The 16,236-nt window shown below is 40.6% G+C and overlaps 1 protein-coding gene across 2 annotated transcripts; it reads right to left on the bottom strand.

The window, feature by feature from the left end:
• Window positions 1-1,774: 1,774 nt before the first annotated feature.
• Window positions 1,775-15,597, bottom strand: SUMO2 (small ubiquitin like modifier 2). 2 transcript variants are annotated; one of them, XM_012778794.3, is made up of 4 exons: window positions 15,434-15,597; window positions 13,399-13,530; window positions 5,671-5,742; window positions 1,775-2,019 (listed from the first exon to the last, which is right to left on the bottom strand). In XM_012778794.3, the coding sequence occupies exons 1-4, from the start codon at window positions 15,452-15,454 to the stop codon at window positions 1,957-1,959; spliced, it is 288 nt and encodes a 95-aa protein (XP_012634248.1). In that variant the 5' UTR covers window positions 15,455-15,597; the 3' UTR covers window positions 1,775-1,956. The 2 variants fall into 2 exon arrangements, with proteins under 2 accessions (XP_012634248.1, XP_075850855.1); XM_075994740.1 differs by lacking the exon at window positions 5,671-5,742.
• Between the last annotated feature and the right edge of the window lie 639 nt (window positions 15,598-16,236).

Genomic DNA, 16,236 nt, shown 5'->3' on the forward strand with positions numbered 1-16,236 from the left:
TTACTACAGAATATTTTTCTTGGTAGCTACTTATGTGAAATACAGTAAAAGCAACAATCAAAAAAAGCTAACTCGAGAACAGAAATCTTAAGTAGACACTAACCCAAATAGAAATAAGCTACAACATACTATATCATGAAATAGTGCCCTTTCCATATATTTCTCTCTGGGTTTTTATATTCTACCAAAAGTTCTCTGGTTATCAGTTGAGTTAAAAAAAAAAACTCTACCAAAAATTTTTCTACCAGGAAAGAATTTAAAGTTTATCTTCCTCAAAAGCTCAGACACAGTATTAGTGACTTGTAGATTAGGATTAAACAAGAACCAATTCAAGACACCTTCAATAATAAAGTTCTTTGATTTGAATTTCAATCCTAATTTGTAGGACACTGTAAAATTTAATACCTTGAGCAACAAATCAAGAGAATTATCCTTACCTGATCTCTTCATATTAAGAATTCTTGCAGGCAAACTTCCCACATTCACTATACAAATTTTTAGAAAATAGGATGGTAGTACTATACATATAAATAAAAATCCAGTTGATTCAAGATTAAGATTCAAACACATACAAAGCTAAAATTCCTGCTCTTTTATAGCAAGGTTCACTTGCTATAAAATGGGTAACATAAAGTACAACAGAGACAGAGTGGATTAAGTGATTAATAATGTGAGGACTTGATCGGTGGAGAATCAATATTGGAAAAATCAATAAATGGGCATGAAGAAACATAATCTCCACTCCCAATTTTGTAGTTTGGTCACCATCTAGCTACATGACAACTCTTCTGGATGTTGGCTTCCTCATGTCTAAAACGGGTTAATCCATCATAATACAGCTATGCTCATTCCCCATTCATCTGAATTTAAAATCTATTGTTCCCTGCATACTTAAGGTTTCTAAGAATGGATATGTGTAGATATTTTCTGTTCCTCAACATCCTAGAGTAAGGAACAAAAACTTTATTTTAGGTTAGGCAGTATTTACTCATCAGACAAAGTAAGGGCTAGATCCCCTAAGTGACTTATCAGCAGAAAAGGCAAAGAACTTTTTCCTGTCTGCATGTACTACCCTATACCCTACTCTGCCTCCCATAGGTGTTACAGAAAATACTTGGGGGTAAATCGACAACATTATGACCCGATGTTCTTACTAGTAAAGTTGTATATTTAAAGCATTTTGAACAAAGTAGAGGCTAAAACTTCTATTGCCAGTCATTTATATAACTTTGCTATTGTTTTACATTAGTCTGTCACAAATGCCAATGCTTTATTCATTCCTCCTTTAGCAGACTTATTCATGTTTTTTCTATGCTTCAATTTTCTATTTAGTACTTATCAGAATAAAGAAAACAGCTCATTTTAAACAAGAAGTTTATTTAAACAACAAGACGCTTGACTTGAAGGGAAAACTATCTAGGATTCATTTTCTTTTTAGAGTAATTTATCCCTACTTAAAGACAGATTGCCCTACATGTAACAGCTACGTACAAAAAAGTTATAAAATTGTCCTTGGTTTTACAATGATAAATGAAAAACATTAAAATTCTCCAATTGAACAAGGTATGCAAGGATTTTTATGTTGTTGTTTTTTGTTAAAACAATGAGAGCAAAATAACTTACTGGAATATAAAGATAAGAGCTGAATGAGCATGCCACTAATGGAGAAAGGGGGTATTTTCACAGAACCAGTATTTTTCCCCATCCCATCTCCACTTGATGTCAATCAAAACATACCATTGGCCATTTAGTTAAAAAAAAAAATGCAATATGCTTGTGCACATACACCAGTTACTTTATGTACAATAAAGGAATGGGGAAGGGGAAAATGAAAGAATAGAGAAAACTATACTGTAGTAGTCAGGATGTGGTGGAACCAAATTGCAGTTTTCTAATTGAGAATGTAATCTTGGTCTGTAACAACAGAGTTCTGGAGTATAGTAGCAGGTTCCCTTTTTAGTAGACACCTCCTGTCTGCTGTTGGAACACATCAATTGTATCTTCGTCCTCCATTTCCAACTAGTATAAAACAGAAAAAACGAATTTAATGACAGGTTATCAAATTAATATAAAATTATAAATTAATTTATAATTTTCAGATTTAAATATCCTGGGAAAAAATGCACAAGTTCCACTCAGTTCCAGGGTTCATTACTTTAGATGTCTAATAGCTTAAAGTAGCATCAAACTTGGTTTAAGTAATTTTTCATTTGGATTCCTTTTTTTTTTATGAGTGCTACAGAAAACTTAGTTTTTAAGTTAAAAAGCTGAATATGTCCATGAGCGTCCATAAGAGGATGACGTGCTTAATGGATCCCACTGTAGAATTGTTTAGATTAGCAAAAGACTAGAAATATCAATAAAACACAAAGAAATAAAACACAACACACTCACATATGAAATAGCATGTAGCTGTGAGATTTACATGTGTTGAAATGGAAATATCTGTACATCAGCCTAAAAACAAAAACAAAAAAGCTGCAGGGCTGGCTTGATGTGCGTAATCTTAACACTTTGAGAGGGCAAGGTGGGAGGATTGCTTGAGCCCAGGAGTTCAAGACCAATCTTGGCAACAGTGAGACCCCATCTCCACAACAAAATTTTAAAATTAGAATTAGCTGGGTGTGGTGGTTTAAGTGTTTATACCTTGGAGGCTGAGGGAGGAGGATATAGCTTGAGCCCAACACTTTGAGGTTGCAGCAAGCTATGATTGACACCACTACACTCCAGCCCAGGGTATGGAGCAAGACCTTGCCTCAAAAAAAAAAAAAAAAAAAAAGGCCAGGCACAGTGGCTCACGCCTTTAATCCTAGCATTCTGAGTGGATGAGGTGGAAGGATGGCATGAGCTCAGGAGTTTGAGACCAGTCTGAGCAAAAGCGAGACCCCATCTCTACTAAAAATAGAAACAAATTAGCCAGGTATGGTGGCACGTGCCTATAGTCCCAGCTACTCGGGAGGCTGAGGCAAGAGGATCGCTTGAGCCGAGCCCAGGAGTTTCAGGTTACTGTGAGCTAGGCTGACACCACTGCACTTTAGCCCAGGCAACAGAGCAAGACTCTGTTTCAATCAATCAATCAACAAATAGGCTAAGATGTTCTAATTTATCACAATTCTGCTATATAACAAATATTGGGAGAACAATTCTAAAATGAATTCAATTCCAAATTCTAAAGTGAATTCCAAATTCAATTTCAATTTATAATGCCTCAAGGTCACAGTTTTGAACAAATACACGTCCCAGTCTACTATCTGCAGCAAGTGTAGTAGACAATGCTCCAGTATTGGTGGGGCGTAAGGAGAAGTTAAAGACAGAAAATACATGCTTATTACCTGAGAACTTGGAACAACAGGTCATTTTAATCGAGTATTTATTTTAATCACAACAGGCCTCATCAGCCTATCTACTAAAATAAAGCTATTTTTGTAATATAAAATTTTATAATGAAACTTCAGATGCCTTCAATAATAAAGGCAATAGAGAATTTAGCTCCTCCTTGTGGCTGCATACTACAATTGCTTCTTAGAGACTGACCTGTGGAAATTCAAAATATGGTAGTCTTCCCTGAAGTACAACTCAGACATCTCAAATTTCTGAAGATTATCAACAAAACTACAGTCTGGATATGCTACTTTACTCATGCAACATTTGTCACTTTCTAGTTTTAACTCAGTGATAGATAAAATGGAAATTCAAGTTACAAGGATCAAATTTAAATGTCTGCTATCATAATATTTTAAAATACTTTTTTCTAAGATTGGAAGTCTTTGTTAAAGTTTGATAGGGTAAACAGAAATAAAGACAAAGAGAGCTTCTGCCAGGAGACATTCAAGCTGATCTCATAAACTGACAGAATAAAGGGAACTGATATGCAAAGAGATCAAGGGATCGGAGAGCATCACTTTTTGTAGTAAGGGTCTGGAAGTCACCTATTATCAGGAACTCTCCCTGTCAAACTTAGCTATCAAGAGACTTGGCAGTGGCCAGGCGCGGTGACTCACGCCTGTAATCCTAGCACTCTGGGAGGCTGAGGCGGGAGGACTGCTTGAGGTCAGGCATTTAAAACCAGCCTGAGCAAGAGGAAGACTACTCTACTATAAATAGAAATAAATTAATTGGCCAAATAATATCTATAGAAAAAATTAGCCGGGCATGGTGGCACATGCCTGTAGTCCCAGCTACTCGGGAGGCTGAGGCAGCAGGATTGCTAGAGCCCAGGAGTTTGAGGTTGCTGTGAGCTAGGCTGATGCCACGGCACTCTAGCCGGGGCAACAAAGCAAGACTCTGTCTCAAAAAAAAAAAAAAAAAAAAAAAAAAAGAGACTTGGCAGTTAAAGTCATAACTTCTAACTTATTAGTTTTAATTGATAACAACTCTCCTATTTAACAAATATTTCACCTATCACAAGGTGAAAGAGAATTCAATCTAGCATACAGGGGTGGGGAACCTGTGGTCTTAAGGCCACATGTGGCCTTTTAGGTCTTTAAGTATGGCCTTTTGACAGAATTCAAATTGTAATAAAACAAATCCTTTCATTAAAAGAGAATTAGCAGGCCGGGCACGGTGGCTCACGCCTGTAATCCTAGCACTTTGGGAGGCCGAGGCGGGCAGATTGCTCGAGGTCAGGAGTTCGAAACCAGCCTGAGCGAGACCCTGTCTCTACCAAAAATAGAAATAAATTAATTGACCAACTAAAAATATATATACAAAAAATTAGCCGGGCATGGTGGCGCATGCCTGTAGTCCCAGCTACTCGGGAGGCTGAGGCAGTAGGATCGCTGAGCCCCGGAGATTGAGGTTGCTGTGAGCCAGGCTGACGCCACGGCACTCACTCTAGCCTGGGCAACAAAGTGAGACTCTGTCTCAAAAAAAAAAAAAAAAAAAAAAAGAGAATTAGCAGAGAAAGATGAAACTTTTCTTGCCTCCTTTGGTGCTTTAAAAAAAAAAAATCTTATAATCAGAAGACTGCAGGTTCCCCAACCCCAAAGGGTTACAGCAACAAAAATAAGTGGAAAAAATACGTTCTGAAGAAATAAGAATTTTTATTGTTTTCTCCAAATAATGCCAGTAAATAAGAAAAAATGAGATTTATTGAAGTAACTAAATGACCTATTTCCTTTACTGAGTGGTAACTCAATATTTAAAAACCACTGGCAGCTGGGCGCAGTGGCTCACGCCTCCTATAATCCTAGCACTCTAGGAGGCCGATGCGGGAGGATAGCTCAAGGACAGGGGTTCTCTACCAGCCTGAGCAAGAGCCAGACCCCGTCTCCACTAAAAATAGAAAGAAATTAATTGGCCAACTAAAAATATATAGAAAAAAGAAATTAGCCGGGCATGGTGGCACATGCCAGTAGTCCCAGCTATCCAGGAGGCTGAGGCAGAAGGATTGCTTGAGCCTAGGAGTTTGAGGTTGCTGTGAACTAGGCAAAGGCCATGGCACTCTAGCCCAGGCAACAAAGTGAGACTCTCAAAAAAAAAAAAAAAAGAAAAAAAGAAAAAAGGCATTTCCTGAATCTATTCCTATTTTTTCATTTTTATTCCCCTTTGGCCATATCTCACATAGCTTTGAACTCTATATTCCAATGTCTAAAGTTCACAAATTCATAAACAAAGCTGTTGAAAAGATTACAAAACATAGTAATTTTTCCAATTAGCAGAGATTTTTACCTGTGCAGGTGTGTCTGTTTCATTGATTGGCTGCCCATCAAATCGGAATCTGATCTGCCTCATTGACAAACCCTAAACAAGAGAGTTTAAAATAAGCAGCATGTAAAGAAACAGTAAGCATTCCATTGAGATAAAATTATATGCATATTTAGTCATGAACATATTAAAAGATACCCAAATAAACAATCATCGACATGCCAATATTTCCATACAGGAAAAAAGATCTGGGGTGATTCTTTCTTTAAACCATATTATGTCATACTATTGAGAGTCTGTAATAGATACACATTTAAGAGCTCTAAAATGGGGGGGAGGGACAACACAATCATGCTTAATAATGAAAGCTGGGCCAAGCACGGTAGCTCACACCTCTAATCCCAGCACTTAAACCAAGGAGGGAGGACTGCTTGAGTCCAGGGGTTGGAGACCAACTGGGCAACAGAGTGAGACCCCGTCTCTAAAAAATTTTTAATTAGCTGGACAAAGTGGCATGTGCCTATAGTCCCAGCTACTTGGGAGCCTGAGGCAGGAGGATTACTTGAGCCCAGGAGTTCCAGGCTGCAGTGGACTATGATTGCACCACTGCACCCAAGCTTGGGCAACAGAGCAAGACTCTATCTCTAAAAAAAAAAGAAAGAAAATTGGAAGTAACCTAGAAAGGTGTTAATGATTACTTTGCTTAAAAGTATCTTACCTTTATTTCTACCCAAGTAGTTCCTACCACTATGCAAACAAATGCCCCCCACACAGCACAATGCTAGGCATACCACAGACACTGAACAAGTTCTTATCCTTGAGCTGTGAAGACATTTCCACCAGAAAACAGGCAGTAACAACAGTCCTTAAAATCACCCACAAGGCCAAAATCTAAACTCATGAAATTCGTAGAATAGCTCAAAAGCACCTGCTTTTTAATTTCCTTCTTAGTACTTACCCAAACCTATAATTATTTGTCAATGCCTCACTAGAAAACAAGCTCCAGGAGTAATAGGAATCTATACTGTCCTGGTTACACTGCATTTCTTGGGCATGGTAGATGCTATTCAACAAGAATAGATGGAATAAAATACATGAAAAACAGTATCTATTAAACCATACTTTGTTTCTATAAATAAATCAAAAACTACTAAGAGCTGGGAAGTGTTTTTTTTTTTTTTTTTGAGACATAGTCTCACTTTGTTGCCCTGGATAGAGTGCCGTGGTGTCACCGCAACCTCAAACTCCTGGGCTCAAGCAATTCTTCTGCCTCAGCCCTCCAAGCAGCTGGTACTATAGGCATGTGCCACCATGCTCAGCTAATTTTATATATATATACACTTTTTTTTTTAGTTGTCCAGCTAATTTCTTTCTATTTTTGGTAGAGATGGCGTCTTGCACTTGCTCAAGCTGATCTTGAACTCCTGAGCTCAAATGATCCTCCCACCCCAGCCTCCCAGAGTGCTAGGATTACAGACATGAGCCACCACATCCAGCCAGAAGCTATGAAGTTTTATTACAACAAAATTTAAAACTGTATTAGAGTTTAGCGTCAAGATATTTCTATATGCATGTAAGAAGATAAATCAGCCTAAACGTGCCCCTTCTGCAAAACTGATTGCAGTGTTTCATACTTATCAAGCATCACTTACCTGACAAAGGGGTGAGGAAAGGGGGAGAGAAGCACAGAAACAAAGCTATGGGTAACAATAGCCAAAGGAAGACAAGACAGGAAAATAAAGTATCTTTTGAGTTATGTTGCGAATCTATTAACTAAAAAAATAGCTGTCTAAGAAACATCTAATAAAAATTCACTCCTGTATCATGCCCACATTACAAGCTATAATTGTTACATAAACTTCCTTAAATATCAATTGATATTTAAGACAAAATTAAATTGAGTTCCCAGGACTAAAAATATTGAAACAAAGTATTCAACAAACACTTGTATAAAACCAGTATTCCTTTATTTAACAAGTATTCCCTCAATCTGTTTTAAACTATTCACATAGGCCGGGTATAGTGGCTCACGCCTATATTTCTAGCACTCTGGGAGGCTGGAGGATCATTTGAGCTCAGGAGTTTGAGATCAGCCTGAGCAAGAGTGAGACCCCATCTCTACTAAAAAAAAAAAATAGAAAGAAATTAGCTGGACAACTTAAAAAAAAAAATATATATATATATATATATATATAAATTAGCCAGACATGGTGGCAGCATGCCGGTAGTCCCCAATTACTCGGGAGGCTGAGGCAGGAAGATCTCTTAAGCCCGGGAGTTTGAGGCTGCTGTAAGCTAGGCTGATGCCTCGGCACTCCAGCCCTGTCAAGAGACTCTGTCTCAAAAACAAAACAAAACAAAAACTATTGGCCGGGCCTGGTGGCTCACGCCTGTAATCCTAGCACTATGGGAGGCCGAGGCAGGCGGATTGCTCAAGGTCAGGACTTCAAAACCAGCCTGAGCAAGAACGAGACCCCATCTCTACTATAAATAGAAAGAAATTAATTGGCCAACTAATATATATAAAAAAAATTAGCTGGGCATGGTGGCGCATGCCTGTAGTCCCAGCTACTCGGGAGGCTGAGGCATGAGGATCACTTGAGCCCAGGAGTTTGAGGTTGCTGTGAGCTGGCTGACACCAAGGCACTCACTCTAGCCTGGGAAACAAAGCGAGACTCTGTCTCTAAATTAATTAATTAATTAAGGAAGGCCGGGTGTAGTGGTTCACGCCTATAATCCTAGCTCTTTGGGAGGCCAAGGCGGATGGATCGTTTGAGTTCAGGAGTTCGAAACCAACCTGGGCAAGAGCGAGACCCAGTCTCTACTATAAATAGAAAGAAATTGGCCAACTAATATACATAGAAAAAACTAGCTGGGCATGGTGGCACATGCCTGTAGTCCCAGCTACTCGGGAGGCTGAGGCAGGAGGACTGCTTGAGTCCAGGATTTTGAGGTTGCTGTGAGCTAGGCTGATGCCACTGCACTTACTCTAGCCTGGGCAACAAAGTGAGACCCTGTCTCCAAATTAATTAATTAATTAAAAAAATGCTAGTCCAGTGTTTGACACATACCACTTTCACAGTATGCTTTGTCTTGCTTGAGGAATACAAACAATACACCACCAGGCAGGTGATACCCATAACCTTAATATGTTGTTCACAATGACATTGAAACTTAATTTGTAACTACACAAAGCAACCAAAAGAATTCAATACCAAGCCATTAATTGCTAAGTATTATATATTTGCAAACGCTCCACTGAAGACTCTTACTTCAACCAAACACCTTCTATATGCTGGGTTTTCTTGGCTACATCCAATGGTAAAGTCCATGATGTGGCCATGCAAAGGCCAGTAGGAGGTGGGTGGTTGGGGTCGGGGAGGCAGAGTCAGAATTACAGAATATAAGCAAATTGTATTCTTTTATTCCCACCTGTATTTTGGAGGATACAAATGTACACAGAATGACTAGAAAAGATACACTGAGAATTCTGGATGTCCCCACATGAAATATATTCCTATTAAGCCCCTTATCACCACCAATTTCCTACATCTTTGTTTTCTTGGACAATTCAACTTCTGCTCGTTTTTCCTTATCAATAAAAGCTCTTTAAACCTTCACTTCTGTATTCGCTAGAATACAAGTCCAAAAGTAACTTGCCTTTAACATTCCATAAGCCAGTATTTATTTGGACTCCCCCCTTCTGTATCAATCTCATCCCTGAGCTAGGTATGTCCCAAGAGAGTTATATGAGATCTCTCTTTGGGTCCCTGTTTCTCCAGTTTACAAAAATGAATTAGACTAAATCAGTGACTCTATTTTCTGAAACCACGATATAATCTGTTGGGGTAAATGCACACCAGAATGGAACTGCATGCTCTCAGCAGAAGGCTATGTGGCAAACTCTACTTCACATAGTTGAAAAACTTATTTACAAGCCAACCTCTGGAGTCATCAACTTGAATGTTCTTTACATTGTACATTTATTGAACATGTTCTATGTATAGAATATTGGCTCTAGAAAACAATGAAAAAGTTCCTATCCTCATAAAGCAAAAAAAAAAAAAAAAAAGGTAAGAGGATTGAATGACAGGAACTAAGAACAGGGCCACTTCAAATTAAGATAGGATAGATAGAGTCAGGCCGGGCGCGGTGGCTCACGCCTGTAATCTTAGCACTCTGGGAGTGCCAAGGCAGGCGGATTGCTTGAGGTCAGGAGTTTGAAACCAGCCTGACCAAGAGCGAGACCCCATCTCTACCATAAATAGAAAGAAATTAATTAGACAACTAATATATATAGAAAAAATTAGCTGGGCATGGTGGCACATGCCTGTAGTCCCAGCTACTTGGGAGGCTGAGGCAGGAAGATCGCTTGAGCCCAGGAGTTTGAGGTTGCTGTGAACTAGGCTGATGCCACGGCACTCACTCTAGCCTGGGTAAAGGGAGACTCTGTCTCAAAAAAAAAAAAAAAAAGATAGGATAGTCAGACATGGTTCTGAGATAGTAACTGAACATGACAGAATAAAATGGTTGCAGGATATGTGAATGTCTGGTTTAGCAGTATTCGACATCACAGATTTAAGCAGAGAACAAAATTTACTGACAGATTTTATGAGTTATAAGAGCATCAAGGATGACACCCGAGGTTTTGAATTCAATAACTAGATGTAGAATGGTACCATTTATGGGGGGGGGGGAATACCAGAGAAAAAATAGATTTCTAGGGATAAAAATCAAGTCCTCTTTTACATGCACAGTCCACTAAAACACCCCCAGAGATATGATGTCAAATGCATCAGAAAGTAAATATGTACATTCAATTAATCTTGACAGGAAATCCTTGGTCAGAAATTTTCAACTGCACCCCCCCATAACTATGAAAATTAGATGAGATAAATATGTTAGTCTTTTGATAGCCTGTACCTACTCTTAAGAAGCAGGCAATCACAGCCCAATTATGACACTTGAATTCCCTCTTCCTTAGATTGAGAGAAATCATTTGAAAAGCAAACAGGGATCTTATTACTCAGAACTCTCAGGTTATTCCCAACTTAAAAGAGATGGGAGTATCTTTCCAAGCTCTTCCTATAACTGATCTTCAAATCCTATTTACGTACAAACACATAAGTAGAATTTAATTTTTTTACAGTCTACCAGTGTTTCTGTTTCCTTCAGTCCAAATTAAAGAGTGACTCTAACAAGCTTAGTCAAATATTATCCCAATCTTAAACCTAACAACTAGGAAAATTCAAGGAAAATTTTATTTACCCTAGATAATACACTAACTTGATTTTAACACAGCAGGAAAATGCAAACATTTGACTGACCTGGTAACTTTCAACCTCATAGGAAAATCTCCTCTAAAGATAATCTGGAATACAAAGAATATGCTATGTGTTGTTTTTCTGGCACCTAGTATAATCCCCCAGCACATGATAGGCATCTGGTAAATATCAGATAAATAAAACGCTCCTTTGGGACCCCTACGATTAACATGGGAAGTCTTAAAAAAAAAAAAAAAAAAGACCATTTTAGGATGGATAAGGGATATCAACAGGTATGTATAATAAAATGTAAATGGTTTAAAATAGGTGGTAGGCATATGGGTATTCACCATAAAATTCTTTCCACTTTGCTCCATATTTGAAAGTTTTCATAGTAAGTGTTAAAAAATATGACCATTTAAAAGCTAAAATTTTGTAGTAACTATAGAAAAGTTACATAAGATGCAGAGAGTATTGTTCAAAACCACCAAATTGAAGCATGAATTTCTACTTTTTATGAGGTTTTGCTAAATTAAGTTCTATAAAATGATCACCTTTTGAAATTCCCCTGTAACCTGAAGGGGCACTAGTGTTCATATATGAAAGAAGCCTGTGCACACATTTTTTTAGCGCAATTTAAAAGTTTGTATTTACTCTTATGGGATTTCACCAAATGCTTCAAAGAAGAGGATATTAAAGGTAGTGTCTTTATAAGGAACTGTTAAGGCTTACATATAAAGAAAAAGAATTATGAGTACTATATTGTGATACTATGTTATAAATAAATTAGGCATAAAATTACAAAGAGAAATTTATGACTTCACTGTTTCTTTCAAACACCCTTAGGTGTCATGTAGAAAACACATGTAACAGCTCAAACTCAATTTTCCAACTTGTATAGGTTCAAACCTTGTTCAGTTTGAGCCTATATTTTAGGACAATTTACAATGTAGGTAAGTTCTTCTAGCCTAAACAAATGATTTCCTCAACTATTATATTATACATTCACTGTAGAATAAGAAAAATACTTCTGCTGCTAGGTTATTGTTATTTTAACTGATCTAGGTATCAGTTTTGTTTTACTTGTAAAGTCATCTTTAAAGCTGCCCTTTTGTCTGGTTACAGATCCAATATCACAAAAAGAATCTCCTTTGTCTTAGTAAAAGCTTGCATTTACCTCCCAACATCTGTTCAAATCAAGAGAGCAGAATTTTCTACTTCCTCTTCTTGATGTCTATACACTATTTTTCTGGGTAAAATGCAAATGTCATATAATATAGTAATATTTATGCTTGGCTGAGTGGGGTTAATTTTTCTGACCTCCACTATTCAATTAGTGTAAAAAACCAAGTATCACAATGTATACACTTCAGGAAAATTGCAATGTCCTTAAACTCACATTTAATTTTATTTCCAAATTGATTAAAATACTCAAATGTTCTTACACAAGAAAAATTTTATTTTTAATTTTGAGACAGAGTCTCGCTTTGTTGCCCAGGCTAGAGTGAGTGCCATGGCATCAGCCTAACTCACAGCAACCTCAAACTCCTGGGCTCAAGCAATCCTCCTGCCTCAGCCTCCCAAGTAGCTGGGACTACAGGCATGCACCACCATGCCCGGCTAAGTTTTTCTATATATATTACTTGGCCAATGAATTTCTATTTTTATAGTAGAGACAGGCTCTCACTTTTGCTCAGGCTGGTTTTGAACTCCTGACCTCGAGCAATCTGCCTGCCTTGGCTTCCCAGAGTGCTAGGATTACAGGCGTGAGCCACCGTGCCCAGCCTGAAAAATCTTATTTATTTATTTATTTGTTTATTTTTGAGACAGTCTCACTCTCTTGGGTCGTGGGCTAAAGTGTCCTGGCATCAGCCTAGCTCACAGGAACTTCAAACTCCTGAGCTCAAGCAATCCTTCTGCCTTAGCCTCCCAGAGTACCTGGAACTACAGGCATGCGCCACCATGCCTGGCTAATTTTCTATATGTATTTTTAGTTGGCCAATTAATTTATTTCTATTTTTCGTAGAGATGGGGTTTTGCTCAGGCTGGTTTTGAACTCCTGACCTTGAGCGATCCTCCCACCTTGGCCTCCCAGAGTGCTAGGATTACAGGCATGAGCCACCACCTCCAGCCAAGAAAAATTGTAAATGAATAAAAAAAGAACCTGAGGAGAAATTTTACCAAGTTCACTCATTTTCTTGTAAACATAAATTTACATTCCCTTGGAGGAAAAAAAACAAGTGTTGGAAATATAATTTGATGCATTTCTAGCACAGGTCTAGAATCATATGGAATACTAAGCAAACGCCATACTAAGAGTTCTCATAAAGAATCAACATACCAAGTAATGATAAAACTTACATGCCAAGTGCACATTCATCCTACCAAAAATAGTCATCGTAATATTGTGCTAGTCTAGTTTGTTGTCAAGAAAATAAGATTTTTTAAAAATAGTTTTATTCAGTTGCTGCCCGCATCAATTCCTCACCTGTCGTTCACAATAAGCTTTCATTAGTTTACTAAGTGGTGTATGCCTCTTAATCTTAAACTGCACCACAGAGCCATCCTGTCCCGCCACCTTCAAATTAATGTGATCGTTGTTCTCAGTCTTGACTCCTTCCTGTTGAAAGAAAAATAAAAATATAATTTGGAAAATGTGAAGGAAAAAAAAAAAAAAACACCATTTAAAGCAACAGCCCAAGTTGCTTCAGAAATCAACAGGTTTCTCATTCTGTATGATAAAAACAGTGTACAGCTGTTTTCAGCTGCTGAAATCAATCTGGAAGATGAGAAATCCTGCAGCAACAGTATTAGATAGCTGTCACAGAAACAGAAAAGATTATGTGCAATACTATCCTAGCAATATATTTTTTTTTCTTTGAGACAAGTCCTCCCTCCATTGCCCAGCCTGGAGTGATCATAGCTCACTGCAAACTCAAACTCCTGGGTTAAAGTTATCCTTGTACCTCAACCTTCAGAGTAGATGAGACTACAGGTGTGTTGCCAAGCCTGGCTAATTTTTGTTTGTTTTTTGTAGAGGCCAGCTTTTGCCCAGGCTGGCCTCGAACTTCTTGCCTCAAGCAATCCTCCCAACCTCAGCCTCTCAAAGTGCTAGGATTACAGGCGTGAACCACCATGCCCGGCCAGATTTTTAAAGATAGGTCTCACTCAATTTATTACATTCTCATTAAAGCTGAATTTTCTAAAATGTCATATTTTATATCACTTCTAAAATATATTTCTCCCCAGAAAGTTAAGAGCATCCTTTCTTTATCCAAAGCACTAAGTACAAGTGATAAATGAGAATGCAAGAAAATAAAAATAAATCTAGAGCTTGCAATTCAAAACTCATTACTATTCTCTTGTTAAAAACTTACTAAACTCAGATTAATGACTTAAACCCAATCCCCATTTTTTTTTTTAAATTTCAATTGAGGAATATCCTCTGATTCTCTCTGGAGCAGTGGTAATAAAAGAACCACGATTAACGTTTGCCTCTATTAACAGCTTCATTTTTGTTTATTTTCAGCGAAGAGCTCTCATTCTCCCCTCCCCTTTGTTGTCAGGGATCAAATACACAGTTTCATTGTAAGTCTTCCTAGTAGATTTCAACCCAACCCGAAGTTCTCCAAAATCAAGTGTAGAAGGAAGGAATTATGTAGCCCCTAACTCATTTCAGAAAATAAAGGCCCGGAGGTGGGGGGGGATGTCACTAAACAAACCAAAAGAAGCAAGTCTCATGTGTCCTGATGATGTGTCCCCTAATCCTCACTGCAAGTCTCCCTCCTAAGCCGCATCCAAAAGTTAAGCTCTACAAAGTCTCTCTGCTCGTACCTGTGCCTCCAACTTCACGAATCCACAGTCTTCGCAGGTTAGGGGGTTCGTTGGCACCCAGGCAAAAGCCGCCGCCGCCCCTCCCCCCTCGTCCCCCTGAGGCCATTAAAGTGGGAAATACTCCCCGGGAATCCCCGGACCTCCAGGCCCGAGGACGGCCCGCAGGCACCCGGCTCCCAACCATCAGCAGCCCACTGATTTGCCCCGAGCCCTCACACGGCCGGCCGAGGCCGGGACAGGGGTCCCCAGACATCCGCGGCCCCCACCCTGAGGAGTGAGCCGCCAGGCTGAGGGGACTCCCCGCCACCGCGGAGGCGGCAGCACCCGGCGCGGGGTCCAAGGAGGATGCGGACCCCGCGCGCCCTAACGCCTCTTCACGCGCGCCCGGCCGGCAGGGCCGAGAAGCCCCGCTCCGGGCCCGCAGGCGTCTGCGATCCGCCCGCCCAACTCACGCTCCGCGCGCACTCGGAGGCCGCTGGGGGCGGGGGAGGGCGGCGGGGCCTCCTCCGGCGCGGGAGGGAGGAAGAGAGGGAGGGAGGAAAATGGCGCGGAGCGCCCGGGCCTGAGCCGCGGCCGCCCCATGGGGGGCCCGGGAAGGCGCGGGCAGCCCGCGGTGGCTGGGGCCGGACCCCGGCCCGCGCTGTGACCCCGGCAGCAAGGCGAGGCAAGGAGGCCGGCGCCGAACTCACCTTAGGCTTTTCGTCGGCCATGGCGAGCGCCGGAGTCTCCTCAGCTGCCGCTTCACAAAAGAGGTACCAGGTCCGCACCGAACGAGCACACAAGCACCACCAGGAGCGGCAGAAGAAGGAGGCGGCAGCGGTGGACGAGGGAGAGGGAGCGCGCACGTCGTGCGCTCCCTCCCCCCACCCTGCGTGCGCGAGCACGAGCCGCCGGGGCCTCCGATTGGTTGCAGCCTCGCGGGAGCGCGCAACGCTTACATAACCACCCCCATCCCCCGCCCCGCGCCACCGCGGCCTGGGCCGGGCGTCCTCCGGGCCGGCGGGAAGAGGCGCGGACACGCGCACCCGGCCTTCCGCGGGGGCGCGCCTTGCTCTGGGCGGGGCTGTATTGTCCTCCTTCTGTGGTGGAGCATAATCAAAATGGCTTCCAGCTGGTCCTTAGTGGGACGAGAAGGCTCCAGGCCTTAGACGTTAGCCGTAGGCCAGAAACGGCAGACTGACTAGATGAAGAAGGGGGAGCCTAAATCAAATCCCCAGCATGAAGTTCTGGTAAAAACCCTCTTGTTCGGTGGACCAAACGCAGCCTTCCCCATGTTTAGAGGGACATCACACTTCCTGTCAGCCTCAACCTTTAAAGATTCACCCTCAACCGGCTTCCCACCTAGCTCTTGCCTCAAGTGCTGTGACTACTTCCTTGCTGGTAAGCCTAGAATTTGACCAGCTGAGGAAAAATGTTCATTTATTCATTCAACGACCTCATTACTCATGCCCTTCTTTCAACTTCCAAGAGGAAACAGAATCCATCAGCAAGA

Source organism: Microcebus murinus, chromosome 18 (assembly GCF_040939455.1).
Source record: "Microcebus murinus isolate Inina chromosome 18, M.murinus_Inina_mat1.0, whole genome shotgun sequence".
Taxonomy (NCBI): domain Eukaryota; kingdom Metazoa; phylum Chordata; class Mammalia; order Primates; family Cheirogaleidae; genus Microcebus; species Microcebus murinus.

Coding starts and splice junctions, on each gene's coding strand:
- SUMO2 (XM_012778794.3), bottom strand. CDS start 15,454: ATGGCCGACGAAAAGCCTAAG. Junction 5,743..13,398: donor AAGCTTATTGTGAACGACAG/GTGAGGAATTGA, acceptor TCTCTTGTTTAG/GGTTTGTCAATGAGGCAGAT. Junction 2,020..5,670: donor AAACAGACACACCTGCACAG/GTAAAAATCTCT, acceptor GTTTTATACTAG/TTGGAAATGGAGGACGAAGA.